The 15,292-nt window shown below is 37.4% G+C and overlaps 1 protein-coding gene across 3 annotated transcripts in view; it reads right to left on the bottom strand.

Annotated features, from left to right (window-relative positions):
- IMPG2 (interphotoreceptor matrix proteoglycan 2) overlaps positions 1–15,292 on the bottom strand; it is an 81,542-nt gene that overhangs the window by 49,964 nt on the left and 16,286 nt on the right. For 2 of the 3 annotated variants that reach the window (XM_035710054.2, XM_049105607.1), the window contains 3 exons: positions 12,457–12,488; positions 5,173–5,222; positions 3,791–3,873 (listed from right to left, as the gene is read on the bottom strand). In XM_035710054.2, the coding sequence (XP_035565947.2) occupies positions 3,791–3,873; positions 5,173–5,222; positions 12,457–12,488 (165 nt within the window). The remainder of the gene's footprint in view (positions 1–3,790; positions 3,874–5,172; positions 5,223–12,456; positions 12,489–15,292) is intronic. The other variant, XM_049105608.1, reaches the window with a different exon arrangement.

Genomic DNA, 15,292 nt, shown 5'->3' on the forward strand with positions numbered 1-15,292 from the left:
AAATTACACTAGGTTTACTAGTTTTCCCACTAGTAACTTTATCATACTACTGACTCATACAAAGACTAACATCAACAAAAACTCCTAGTCTTATGGAATTTTATATAAAACTTTGCCATTTTTTATGTTAAATTTTATCTCGCTAAATTTGGACAGAAACTTCCATTTCCAGTATTATTATAAAAGAACTATCCTTAATAATATTGCTTCTAAAAAATAAAATAAAATAAATAATCTTGCTTCTACAGAATGCCTAAAGTCCTGAATAAATATTTTTAAAGTTTTTAATGCATAGCCGCTTTGCAAGAAAGTAAAGAAAATCCCAAGGGGCCAGAAAAACAGGTTAGAAAACCCAGAGAGGTCAATCAGTGTTGGGTGAATACATAGTATATCTGCTAATACTTTGTAACCCAGGCTTTAGTTTTAAATACCACAAAAGGATAGGATAAAAGGAAAGATGTATACCTGTTGAAAGGTCAGATCAAAGACTCCCCTCCCACATAATAGTAAAGATGATAGCTACACTTGTGGTGAGTACAGAATAAGGACAAACTTGTCAAATCACTATGTCATACACCTGAAATTAATGTGATATTGGGTATCAACTTCAATTAAAAAAAAAAGACTCCCACATAAAGCAAGGATTCTAAAAACTCAACAGACCATTTGAACAACAAATTAAACTAAGCTAAAGGAAGAATTAATAAACTAGGACACACACCTGAATCTAACACAGAGAGACAAAGAAATGAAAATTATTAAAGACTGGTTAACAAACATGTGGGATAAAATGAGGAGGTCAGAGGTTCAATCACACAAGATAATAGTTAAGAATTTTTCCTATACCCATATTTGTGAAACTGCAGAATGCCAAATACCATAGAGTATATCACTATATACATTTATAGTATATATACTACATTATATACTATAGTATACTTACATATATATAAATATACACAGCTTGGTTCCTGCTTCCCAGGAACCCACTATAAGTAGTGTGTGTGTGTGTGTGTGTGTGTGTGTGTGTATGTATGTGTGTGTGTGTGTGTATATGGTAGTATACTATATAGATTTGGAATATTGCAGTTTCACAAAAATGGGTATAGAAATGTATTTACTTATTTTGCTTTGGATTTGTTGTACTTCCTTAATGTACAGTCTTATGAATATTATAAATTCTAAGAAATTTTCAGCTGTTATGTCTATGATTAAATGTGTCTAGGAAATAGAGATATATCTTAAAAGTAGACAAAGAAAACAGCCAGAGGGAATACAACTGAACTGATACACAAGTGAAAAACAATTAAATTGACAGTTCTCAGTAGTAACAACAAAAGTTAGAATATAGTGAAATAAAACCTTGATGAAAAAAAAAAACACCTCAATCTAGAATTTAATACAGATTTAAAATTTCTTTCTAGAATAAGGAGATAATAAATTTTCAGATGATCAAAAACTCAAAATGAACAAACGAGAGAGTCTTACTAAAGCAACATCAGAAGCATAAATTTCAAAAAGAAAATTATCTTAGAAAAGAGGTCTAAAATGCAAAAACGGGGGACTCCTGGGTGGCTCAGTGGTTAAGCGCCTGCCTTTGGCCCAGGGCGTGATCCTGGAGTCCCGGGATAGAGTCCTACATGGGGCTCCCTGCAGGGAGACTGCTTATGTCTCTGCCTCTCTCTCTCATTGTGTCTCTCATGAATAAATAAATAAAATCTTAAAAAAAAAATAAAATGCAAAAAAGAATTTTAAGAAAATAAAATAATAAATGCACCCTGGTAAATGTAAAACAAACTTTATCTAAAACAAATATAATACAACCAGAAAGAAGAAAGAAAGAAAGAAAGAAAGAAAGAAAGAAAGAAAGAAAGAAAGAAAGAGAGAGAGAGAGAGAGAAAGAAAGAAAGAAAGAAAGAAAGAAAGAAAGAAAGAAGAGAAGAGAAGAAAAGAAGAAAAGAAAAGAAAAGAAAAGAAAAGAAAAGAAAAGAAAAGAAAAGAAAGATAGATAGATAGATAGATCGAGCAAATATAGTTGGTTTAGCACCCAACTCTTGATTTCAGCTCAGGTCATTCATTATCTCAGGGTCAGGCCCCATGTCGAGCTCCGAGCTCAGTGCAGAGCTGCTTGTCCCTCTCCCTCTGTCCTCCTCCTACTTCTCTCTCTCAAATAAATAAAATCTTTAAAAAAAATTTTTTTAGGGACACTTGGGTGGCTCAACGGTTGAGCATCTGCCTTGCTCAGGGCGTGATCCTGGGGTCAAGGGTCAAGTGCTGCATCAGGCTCCCCACAAGGAGCCTGCTTCTCCCTCTGCCTATGTCTCTGCCTCTCTGTGTGTCTCTCATGAATAAATAAATAAAATATTTTTAAAAATTTAATAAGTCTTATTTGTGGGATTGTAAAGAGAGAACTAAAAGAGAGAAAGAACAAAAATATTGAAAAATGGAATATAAATCAGTAGGGTCATTATTTGAATGACAATATTCCTGCATTGCTTAAGGATCAAAATCTTGAAAAATTTAAATTTTGCTAGATTATACACTATAACTTATGGGGTAACTTACAGGGTATATATATTTTATATATGATATAAATATTATACATAATATTATATTACATATTATATACCTTATAGGGAAACTATTAACAAAACAATAAGATATATAATTTCTATAACAGTAGATGGAAAATTATTAGAGAAAAACTGAACTGTAAAAGTGAACCTTCAGGTTTCATTTTGGAGGTACAGGCAATCTAATTCTTGTTAGGTATCTCTATACTGCTTTGTTTTCTTACTCATTCTATAGATTGGCTTTAAATAATCCTCTCTTTTGGGCAACAATGTTCCAATTGATTATACATAAGTCCATCACTACTATTATAGGGAATTCTATCTCATTCTATAAATATTCCCAGACCTAAACCACAACTATTCTGCTTCAAGTTCAGAACCACAGGATCACCTTTTATTCATTCATTTACAAATACTTATCAAATGACAATATGTCCCAGCACTATCTACTCTGGACAAAGTTGTACAGAAAGTAAACATATTGATTCAGACATCTACTCACAGATCCCATACCACTACCAACCTTCTTCAGTGTCAGGGTAGATAGTGGAGCAGAGAGGGGTGACTTAACCTGATATCAAATAAATTAAAATTGTCCAAGCTGGGAAGGAAAGGCACTAAGTCACTAAATGGCACTTTTCTAGCGAGTATGTTCAGAGTTTGCACCATATTAAGTAAGCTAGGATTTATGAACTCTCCAAATTTTAAAAATTCATATTTAACAAAATTTCTGACAAAATATTTCTATCTTCCTAGGCAGTCTGTGTACTTTATTTTCAATCTGAGCGTTATTGTAAGTAAACATAGTATCATTTGGCGGACAGGTCACTGTTAATAATGACACTCTGAAAAACCACAATATATCTTGACTTTTCAATTACATAAAATCTACATCCTTTCCCTCTGAGGAAGAGAAGACCAAGTCCTGATCTACTATGGGATACAAGAACATAGGCAAAAACTCCTGCAGTAAATTATGTTGATGACAATTCTAATTCATTTCATTTACATCCTGAAGCTCTCTCTCTTGCAAAAAAGCAGATTGACTCTGCTCTCCAAGGAATCTTAGCTTCTTTTTAATACACTGGTTTTAGAATCCACAATATTTCCATAAAGGAAACTTCATGAAGTCTTGTATAGTTTGGCAATGGAATATAAGTCTCTCTTAACCCATTGTCCATGTTAGAAACTAAATAACAAAACACAGCATCACTCACACTCTCCTCAGGTCTCTCCTTGCTGCTCTCTGAGGTACCTTCATAGGAAGTCACCCCTGGATATGGAATGCTGAGAACGGCACCTAAGTACAAAAACGTGTATATGAATTCAGTTCCTAACTCAGAATCATATCAGGAAACAACAAACTTGACTTCAGAACCATTCCTGTAAGTCATTTGCTTTTTTATCCTGGAAATTCAGTACATTCTAACCTTAAGACATATTTGTATACAGTCTTCCTATAACAGAAAATACTTATAACTCATTCATTCATTCAACAAGCATTTAATGAGCACCTACTATGTCAGGCACTATGTAAGATGCTAAGGATGCAGATAACATTTTTATCCTTATGGGCCTATCTGGTAAAGGGAACAGATACTGAAAAAAATCAATACTATCAGACAGGAAAAGTAGGTGAAGGTTGGAGACTGGTTATGAATTGATCATTGAAGCTGGGCCTCCTTGTGCTATTCTAATTTTTTGTGTATGTTTGAAATTTCCAGTAAAGAAAAGCTTTTTTAAAAAATTAAAAATAGGGGCACCTGAATGGCTCAGTCAGTTGGGCATCTGCCTTCAGCTTGGGTCACGGTCTCAGGGTTATAGGATCAGGTCCCATGTTGGGCTCCATGGTCAGCAGGGAGCATATTTCTCTGTCCCTCTGCCCATCCCCCTGCTTATTCTCTCTCTCTCTTTAAATAAATAAATAAAATCTTTTTGAAAAGATTTTTTTAATTAAAAAATTAAAAATAAAGAAAGCAACTATCAATTCATAGGAAATATAAAGATCAAAGGAACATGTTAAAGTACATCACACAATGCAATCAGAAAAATCCTTACTCTGAGAAACTCTTACAAGACAAATGACAAACAGTGGAGCTAGAAAGGTTTTACCTGTTGATATAAGTAGTAGCTACGGAGTGTTCACCTTAAAGCAATTCTTTAGATCATACACTTGTTTTAAGGAGTTTTCTGATTTTTTTATTAGACATAATAATTAAAGATCTATAAGTACTGACAATATAATGCCATAAAATAAATGCAAACACAATTACTTCTTTTTTTTAAGATTTTATTTATTTATTCATGAGAGAGACAGAGAGAGAGAGGCAGAGACACAGAGAGAGAAGCAGGCTCCATGCAGGGAGCCCAAAGTGGGACTTGATCCCGGGACCAGGACCACACCCTGGGCCAAAGGCAGATGCCCAACTGCTGAGCCATCCAGGGATCCCCTTACTTCTTCTTAAGATTCTTGAACACATATAAGGAAAGAGAAGCCTGATATTTTTTAAATGTGAGCTGAAATGTGTGCTGGCTTGCAACATCACCTTAAGCCATAAATAACTTAGAAAGAAAAGTGAATAAATATACAAAAGCATACCTCCCGATGTTGAGGTATCACCAACAGGAAATGGAGATGACATTTCAGGGCTAAGGGTAAAAAAGATGTTTAAAGTTAATAAAGATGATAGAAACATGTGGATACATTCTGAGGTTTTTTTTCCCAAAAAGGAATGCACTAGATCTCCAAAAAGGGTTTCCAAACCCAAGTACTGATTTAACAAAGTTTAACAAGTAATAGCCTTCATAATTCATTTATATTATACTTACTGCTTTTTTGCTCAAGTAGAATCACCCTACATAAAGTACTCCCCTACTCACTATTTCATCAGCCTGTTTGATTTCTTCTGAAGAATTATCAGTGTGTGAAATTATTTGTTCATGTATTATCTACTTCTTTTCTCTGTCTCCAATCTCTTAATCCTCCAGAATGTCATTGTCATGGTAGTCATTGGACATATGTGGTAATTTAAATTAAAATTAAATAAAGTTTAAAATTCTGTTCCTCATTCACACTAGCCACAGTTCAAGTACGCCACAGCGACAGGTGCCTAATGGTGCCCTATTGGACAGCACAGTATAAAACATTTCCATCATCACAGAAAGTTCTATTGAACCGGAACGCCACAAGAATGTAAATTCTAGGGGATTAGGAACCTTGCCTGCCATATTCTTGCTCTATCTCCAGCCTAAAATAGGACCTGCCACTTCGTAGGCACTAAATAGATATTTTTAGAATAAAAGAATAAACAAATACTATTAGCCAGGCAGCAAGACATCTGGCATGTAGCTACAGACAAAACACACATGATCTATTATAGTTACAGCTATAGAAAAGAAACAACTAGTCGATTACAAATGTAACAAGTAGTACATACATTAGAATACTTACTGCTAAGGAAAAAATAAAGCACAGATCTCATCTCATTGGGGAGATCACAGAAATCGTAAAATTTTTTTACATCAAGAAAGCCAAGCTTAGAGAAATGACTTGCTATAGGCCACACTGCTAACAGGCTACAAGTCACCCACCTATCCTTTAACCATGCCACTTTGCAACCATAAGAGAAAATCAAAAGGTAATCCGAGGGGCGCCTGGGTGACTCAGTGGTTAAACACCTGCCTTCAGCTCAGGTCACAATCCCAGAGTCCTGGAATCAAGCCCTGCATCGGGATCTTTGCTCAGTGGGGAGTTTGCTTCTCCCTCTCCCTCTGCCCCTCCCCCCACCTGTGCATTCTCTCTCTCTCTCTCTCTCTCTCTCAAACAAATAAAGTCTTTAAAAAATAAAAAACAGGGACACCTGGGTGGCTTAGTGTTTGAGTGTCTGCCTTCAGCTCAGGGCATGATCCTGGAGTCCCAGGATCGAGTCCCACACTGGGCTCCCTGCATGGAGCCTGCTTCTCCCTCTGCCTATATCTCTGCCTCTCTCTATATATATATCTCATGAATAAATAAACTTTAAAAAAATAAAAAATAAAAAACATGGATACATTATAGAGTTGAATATAAAGTTCAAACTTTAAAAAAATAAAAAATAAAAAACATGGATACATTATAGAGTTGAATATAAAGTTCAAACTAAGATATTAAATATGATAATCCAAAGATATTTCATAACTGGAACTGGAGTGGGAAGTCAACAAGGGCCATATTCCCTGAACTCCCAGGCTTCTTTAGAAAATTTGAGAAACTGTGGCTCCTGGCTGGCTCAGATGCTGGAGCATGCAACTCTTGATCTCAGGGCTATGAGTTCAAGCCCCATAGTGGATGTAGAGATTACTTTAAAAAAAAAAAAATCTTATAAAAAAATAAGAAAGAAAATTTGAGAAACTGAGTTTTAAAAAATCTCAAAGATTTTTCTGCTTTTTAAAAATACTATCTTGAAAGAATAACCTAGTAAACCATTACACCAAACCTATGACTTTGGGTTATTTAGAAGCATTCACAGGACACAGCTTCTCAGTGAGCTGTGTGCCATCTAGAACATCTAGATAAGTCATTATAGTGAGTGATGAGTGGAGAAAGGGCCTAGGTGATGAGAAAGCATCAAGAGGCTTCTTAGATTGCAAGGAGTAGAGCTAAAACAAGTAAGATTCAAATGCATTTGAGACAGATATTAACATCAGGCCTGAACAGGGTCTCTCGGGTATCCAGAAGACAGAACCCCTTGCCAATACCTTCATTTTGTAGATGAAAAAATGAATTCCAAATGAATAAAGGAACTTTTCCTGGGGGACACAATGACTCCTTAAGGCCCAAGGCCGCATCTAAAATTCCTAAACATGCCTAGTTCCCTTCTCAATAACAACAGCAAGAATGAGTACCACTAAATTTCTCATGTGTCACGCATTGTGTTAACTGTTTCATACTGGTCAACTCACTTAATTCCAGCAATAATCTTTTTTTGTTTTTAGGATTTTATTTATTATTTGAGAGAGAGAGAGAGAAATAGAGAGAGAGAGTGAGTGCACAAGTGGGAGGGAGAAGCAGGCTGCCCACTGAGCAGGGAGCCCGAAGCAGGGCTCGATCCCAGGACCCTGGGACCATGACGTGAGCCGAAAGCAGGCACTTAACCAACTAAGCCACCCAGGCATCCCAGCTTATCCTCATTCACACATATAAGAAAACTAATACTAGAAGAGGTTAAGAATTTGCTCAGAGTCAATGGAGCTAGACAGTGGAGGAGCAATGATGTAAAGCAGGCCCATCTGATTTTGAAACCCCTCTCTCATCTTAATTCCTCACAACACCGACTTTATGTGAGCCATCTTGACTAGAAGGGCAACCAAGATGGTTTCACTTCATTGTAATAATAATAATGGCCTATGTAAACTTAATGACCTAAAAGTCAAAGTGTATAAGGTCCTAGAAAGAGGAAAGGAAACTCAATCAAAGCTGAGAGCTAGGGAGAGCAACCAGGCATGAAGAGCAAAAAGATCAAAATAAGAGAGAGAGGCGCTAAAGCCCAACACAGTAACTAGAACAGGAAGTTGGGATGACATGGCAAAGAAACCAGACCTCACCTAGTTCCAGTCAAATTGTCCTCCACATCAAGATCACATTTGATAAATAAGTCAAAAGGACAAAGATGAGTAACAGGAAATACAGTCAATAATATAATAATAACTTTGCATAGTGACAGATGGTAACTACACTTACGGTGGTGAGCATTTTGTAATGCATATAATTGTGGAATCACTATCTTGTACACCTGAAACTAGTATAATATTGTATGTCAGCTATACTTCCATTAAAAATATTTTTTTTAATTTAAAAAGAGAAATGCTGCAACTAAAATATAAGTAAATAATTAATTAAATCTAAGCTAATTCTCTAGGGGAGCATTCACAATGGAAAAGTTTGTTTACTTCAGGAGAACTAGATTTCACTTACTGAATTCAAAATAACTTTAATGATGGTAAGTAGGCAATGCTCAGTAATTCAAATCTCTTGTCTAACAGTCCAATGCTTAATACCTCATTTCCCATTCTCCTTTCAAAAAAACAGTAAAAACCCACTTAACAGCAAGAATCCTTTCAACATGTTCTCATTAAGTCTGCCTCCTGCAGGGATCCCCTAAAATGTCACAACAGAACTAGAACACAGAGTTGTATTGAATTTGGAGGCAGAAATACTACTTCATTTCTAGGCCAAACCACAAATTTGAAGTTTTTCAGCTAAGACCTTTAGCTTAATACCACCAGCAAACAATCTCCTACTTTCTCATTTCCTCAACTCATCCAGCACAATTTCTTACTCATCTTTGCCTAATCCTGTCAGAATTCAGGTGAGATTATATCAAAAGATATCAGAGACACATGAAGCATAAGTTTAAAAACAAGCCAATTTCCTATCTAGATTACTACTCCTCTGGACAATTTTCTATATTTTACTTCCCTCTTGAATCTATTAACTGTGATCAGCACATGACAACAAAAGAACTCAAGGCACAGAGCCAGGAATCCTGGGTGCTGGTCCCAGAAGTATCATTAATTTTGCTATGCCTTAGAAAAATAACTCAGTTGCTCTGGGCCACAAGAACTTAATCTGCAAAACAGGAATACCTCCCTACCCTACCTATTTAACAAAGGTATGATGAAAAGTAAATAAAATATTGTATATCCAGAAACATTATAAAATTATGAAATGCTAAACAAATATAAGAGAAAACGGAGGGTAATAGAATAGGGACGTGTGTCCCAAACAGAATAAAACATTTGCTAAACAAACAAACAAACATGTATCTTTGGCTTTGTAATCCATGATAGGCACCCTCAAATGTAAATTAATTGATTAACATATGTAAGTTAATTGAGGTACAAAAAAAAAAAAATGCCAAAGAACAATCCTTACACCAAGAATATCACCAAAGACCTGATAATAAACTTGAGTAATTGAGCAGAAACTCAGTTATTCATTTAACAACTATTTGGTGAACACATATTCCAGGTTAGGTTTTGTACTGGTTATTGAGACTTCACAGTAAGTCCAGAGGCAGGGGGTTAAAAGCATCAACTGGAGCTAAGTAGAGGTGCTTTCAACATACCCAGCTATAATGGACGCAAGTGCTAAAGGAGGACTTTTATAAACAGGTAACACGGGACAGACTGGAACCTGTTTAAATGTTAATAAGTTGTTAATGGGAGAAGCTGAAGACTCAGGGGAGACAAACAATAGTAGGGAGATGTGTAAGAGGTAAGATGGAATGTCAGGTCCTAAGTAAGGTGGGAAAAAAAGTTGTTTTTTTTTTTTTTTAAAGACACTGGGCAGAATGACCACAGGGAAAGCTGAAGGTGATACAGAACAGAGTAACCAGTGTAAGTCATATGTCAGCAGGTGAGTTAGAGTTTGCATAGAAGCAGCAATTTAAATCACAGAGAAGAAGTGTGATAAGTAGAATAGGGGCCTCTCAAAGACATCTACATCCTACTCCCCAGAACCTCTCAATACGCTGTTACTAAATTATGCACAAAGGGGGATTAAGGTTGCAAATGGAATTAAGGTTGCTAATCAGCTAGCCTTAAAATAGGGAGTGTAACCTGGTTTGCCCAGCATAATCATAAGGATCCTTATGCAGAAGGAGGAGGCAGAAGAGTGTCCGGATGATGAATGATGAAATGTGAGAAAGACTTGAGGAGCCATTAGCTTTGAAGATGGAGGAGGGACAGGAACCAAGCAATGTGGATAGCTTCTAGAAGCTGGGAAAGGCAAGAAAACAGATTCTCCCCTACTTCTTTTTTTTTTTTTTTTTCTCCCCTACTTCTTAAAAAAAGAATGCAAACCTGGCAACACCTGAAGACCCATGTCAGACTTCTGAACGACATAATTGTGGAAGAGATTTGTGGTAATTTGCCACAGCAGCAATAAAACCTAACATAAGAATCTCAACACAGAGAATACAAGAGTAATCTCAAAAAAAATCATAAAAATAAATTGTAATATAGAAAAGTGATGGGAGAATTAAGGGTTTCAATGGACCACTGTAGTATACCCGCACGGGAGAAAGATGAGCTTTGGGAATTCTTAGGCCATACGCATGGTTTTACTCCCAGTGTTACCCCAGATCACCCCTCTTAGCATGATTGGCAGTTTCCACCCCACCCCAACCTGGCCTGCTCTCGTTACATGGGAAAGATAGTTTAGACTTTAACATTCTCAAAATTCACTTTTATTTTCCAAAGTATTGCTATTTTTATACATATATTATCTTCTAAGAACGGTCCATAATATTTTGAGTCCCTTATTATACCAGTACAGTGCCTTGTCAATAAAAACATAGAATCCAGTCAGTCCTGCAATGACGCTTATTTGTTCATTTGTTCCAATGTGATTAACACAGGAGACAACAGACCTTTTTGCAAAATTTCTCTTTTACTTGTACATAGTCTCACTGTGAGAAATGCTAGATAGCTGCAGAAAACTGCACCCAGTTGAAGGTGAGTCTTACAGAAAGTCACAATACATATGCACACTACACCTTAAACATCCTCCAGCTACCTGTTGTGCTAGGAGCCACACCCAACTTCACATGGTGTTACAACTGTCCATCCTATTTCAGATAACCCTCCTTCCGCCACTTTATAATAACCCACAAGCTACAAATTTGCTAAAGTCTACTTCCCCAGTGGACTTCCCAAGGGGACTTCCAAGCTTTTCAGAGCTTCTTCCAGGTGAAATGCCATGTGTACTAGGGTATTTACAAGCTTCTTGACCATATAAGATGTGTAACATGTGCTATCATTTCATTAGGTACAGCCTACCTAGATCACTAGGACTAATAGGACTCACCAGAGTATTTAGTTCACTGCCTGTGTGTTGCAACTCTCACTCCTTGTGAGAGTTCACAAGGAACTCTCAAGCTCTGTTTCTCAGTGGTGAAGAGCCTACACCCAAAACACCATATGGCCCAACCATCTAAGTGGGTGCACAACCCCAGGCCTCAGTGGTAACATTAGGTATATGAATGAGTGAGACCATACAAAGTTCTCTTCCCATCTGTTTACTCATGTTTTATTTGAAACCTGTCATACCCCACTAGCATTCACATATGTACTCCAACTATGCTTTTGCTGGGACTCTATTGCCCAGTTTGGATCTGTAGGCACAACTCACCTAACTGGTTTTTTAATCTGTCTTTAAATTCTGGACTCAGACCTGGATTTTATGCCCTGATGGTGTTTTTCCAAATAATCACCCACAAGCTGGCATAATCTAGATACTGTGAGTATGAATAAAATTGAAATCTTTAATCCTTATACACTCAAACTCCTTCACCTTCCATGATCTGTTCTGTACTGCTATTGCTCAGGAGCCAGAAATGATCTTAAACCTAAAGTCCAATAGAGCCACAAATCCTAGTATTAGAGGATGCATCAAGGTTTGTGTTGTTCTTGTATTTCAAGATCATAATCATCATTTCTCACAGTAAAGTGAACCTCCTCACCAACCATGATTTAATAAACTATCTGCCACTACTAAGGTGTACCATTTCATGACATTTTTACTATAAGCCCATAAGCCTCAACAAAAGTAGATCATTCCATATTCCATTTCCAGAAATCTGTTTTCTCACCCAAGAGAAAGGAACAAGTCTGCCTCCTGGCAAGGTCAGAAAGTAACAAGCACAGTGGCTGTGATGGTAGTCTCAAAAGGGAAGTGGCCTCAGGATGAGGAAAAGCATTTAGGACTAACCCACAGCCCTAATCATTGCAGGAGCCAGCAAGAAGATAGAAAGGGGCCATTAAACTTGGTGTGAGTCCTGGAATAGGTATGACACATCTCTGTTGCCAAACATGAAATTAGAGAGAAAAAAAAGACACTCACCTGCTTATAGTTTTCTTTGTATCTGTCAGTTTCTAAGAAAAACAAGTTAAAAATGACTGAGTTAATGACAGTTATTAAGCAGTAAATAAAATTTATTGCATAAAAAACACTAATGCCCTAACATTATGTTGTTATTTTATAAATCTATGCTGTTATTTTCTATGGTTAGACAAATAGTTAAAGCAAGGTACTAAAAATGTCAAGTCTGTTTTGGGACTGTGGGAATGTCCTGGCACTTTCTCTGTTTATGTTTCTGAAAGTTCTTGTTCCCTTTCTTAATGGGCACAGATTAACAGACATTACTTGGTAATCATTCCAAAAAGATCTACAAATTGGAGGTTGATAGAGTTTCACTCTAACCTTACATGGACTTAGAATCAAAGTTTTTTGTGATCTAACATATTTATAGAAATTCTTCTACTAGAGTAATATAAAACGTGTATAAAATAAATGCTAAATCTATTTCTCCAGAATTCAAAAAGGTATATTATACCGATAATTGGATTATTCATCGGGGGCATTCCAAAGCAAATTGTCCTTAAGTTTCCTCTAAATTAGTGGTTTTATTTTGAGATCAATATAATAAAAAGAACACTGACTTAGAAGACCTAGTTTCAAGTCCTATTTTCTTTTGCTTGGATATGGAGGCAAAACTCAAAATCCCCCAACTTCTCATCTGTAAAATAGACTATTTTTCTAAATGACTCAAATGGTATTTATAAATAACTCACTGTTCTTACTCTACAAACTCTCCTAGAATAATCTCAGCCACTCTAAAAGCTTTCAATTACTACCTCAAGCCTGGTGACTCCTACAAGCTGTATTTATAATCCAGACCACTTTGGCTTCATACCTAAATGCCAGGCAATTCACATTTCACAAGTGGCTCAAAACAACACAGTCAAAAGCAAACTCAATCTCCCGCCTACATCTACAAAACCGCTTCTCTGCCTTCTTGTTTTAGTGGATGACTAAGAAATGGGGAGGTTTCCTGGGCCATTCTGTCAACTTCTCCCACTCCCATCCAACTTATCACTGAGTCCTGCTAATCTTTTTTCCTATTTGTATCCCTCATGCTTCCTTATTTCATGTCTAGTTAGGACCCTCATTTCCTCAGGCATGGAGTAGTAACTAGTCTCCCTAATCCCTCTAATCTACCCCATGGTATATATTAATCATAATGGCCTTTTTAAAATTCAAAACCAGGGTGGCTCAGGGGTTGAGCATCTGCCTTTGGCTCAAGTTGTGATCCTGGGGTCCTGATATCAAGTCTTGCATCAGGCTCCCCAGAGGGAGCCTGCTACTCCCTCTGCCTAGGTCTTTTTCTCTGTATCTCTCATGAATAAATAAATAGAATTAAAAATAAAATTAAAAATAAAAATAAATTCAAAAAAATTCAAAAGTGTCCAATCAGCCCCTGTGACTCACCTACTTATAACCCCTCAATGGTTTCCTATCATCCTCAGAGATAGGATGATCTCCTGTCACTTCTAGTCTTCCAGTCTGATCTCATCACTTCTAGTCTACCCTCCTGGTGTACTGGCCCAAGTCATTTCCTTTTTTTTTTTTTTTTTAATTTCTATTTATTTATGATAGTCACACAGAGAGAGAGAGAGAGAGAGAGAGAGAGGCAGAGACACAGGCAGAGGGAGAAGTAGGCTCCATGCACCGGGATCCCAATGTGGGACTCGATCCCGGATCTCCAGGATCGCGCCCTGGGCCAAAGGCAGGCACCAAACCTCTGCGCCACCCAGGGATCCCCCCAAGTCATTTCCTACAAACATTTGGTTTATGCTGTCCCCTCTGCCTGGACTGTTTATCCCAAACTTCTCCTTGTTCAGCAAACTTGTTATTGGAGACTCAATCCAGGTGACATATCACTTCCTTTGTCTGCATGTTGTACTAAATAGTCATTGAAAGTATATTTCCAGGGCAGCCCTGGTGGCTCAGCGGTTTAGCGCTGCACCTTCAGCCCAGGTTGTGATCCTGAAGACTTGGGATTGAGTACCACGTCGGGCTCCCTGCATGGAGCCTGCTTCTCCCTCTGCCTCTCTCTCTGTCTCTCATAAATAAATAAATAAAATCTTTTTTTTTTAAAGATTTTTTTTTAATTTTATTTATTTATGATAGTCACATAGAGAGAGAGAGAGAGGCAGAGACACAGGCAGAGGGAGAAGCAGGCTCCATGCACCAGGAGCCCGACGTGGGATTCGATCCCGGGTCTCCAGGATCGCGCCCTGGGCCAAAGGCAGGCGCCAAACCGCTGCGCCAAGGATGTGAGGGCGATCTGGCTGCGACATCTGTCACCCCATTGATCGCCAGGGTTGATTCGGCTGATCTGGCTGGCTAGGCGGGTGTCCCCTTCCTCCCTCACCGCTCCATGTGCGTCCCTCCCGAAGCTGCGCGCTCGGTCGAAGAGGACGACCATCCCCGATAGAGGAGGACCGTTCTTCGGTCAAGGGTATACGAGTAGCTGCGCTCCCCTGCTAGAACCTCCAAATAAATAAAATCTTTAAAAAAAAGTATATTTCCAATGCCTTCTGATCCTACCTTGCTAAAAGTTCCACTTGTAAAAAATACCTTCCAATGTAACATTATAAGAAGCTGTTGTTATGGTAATACTAACTCTGTATCATATGTATTTGGTGCTCTATCAGCTGATTCTATATTATGGACACAATTGAGATGGATAACACGGATATAAATAAAAGAGAGTGTGTGTATGTGCGTGTAAATATGTGTATGTGTTTTTTTTTCGCTGAATAGGTATTCCATATTAGCAAATTAAGCAATATTCCATATTACCAAATTTAGCAGTTTGCAAAAGTGGTAATAA

The sequence above is a fragment of the Canis lupus genome, chromosome 33 (assembly GCF_003254725.2).
Source record: "Canis lupus dingo isolate Sandy chromosome 33, ASM325472v2, whole genome shotgun sequence".
NCBI classification, from domain to species: Eukaryota; Metazoa; Chordata; class Mammalia; order Carnivora; family Canidae; genus Canis; species Canis lupus.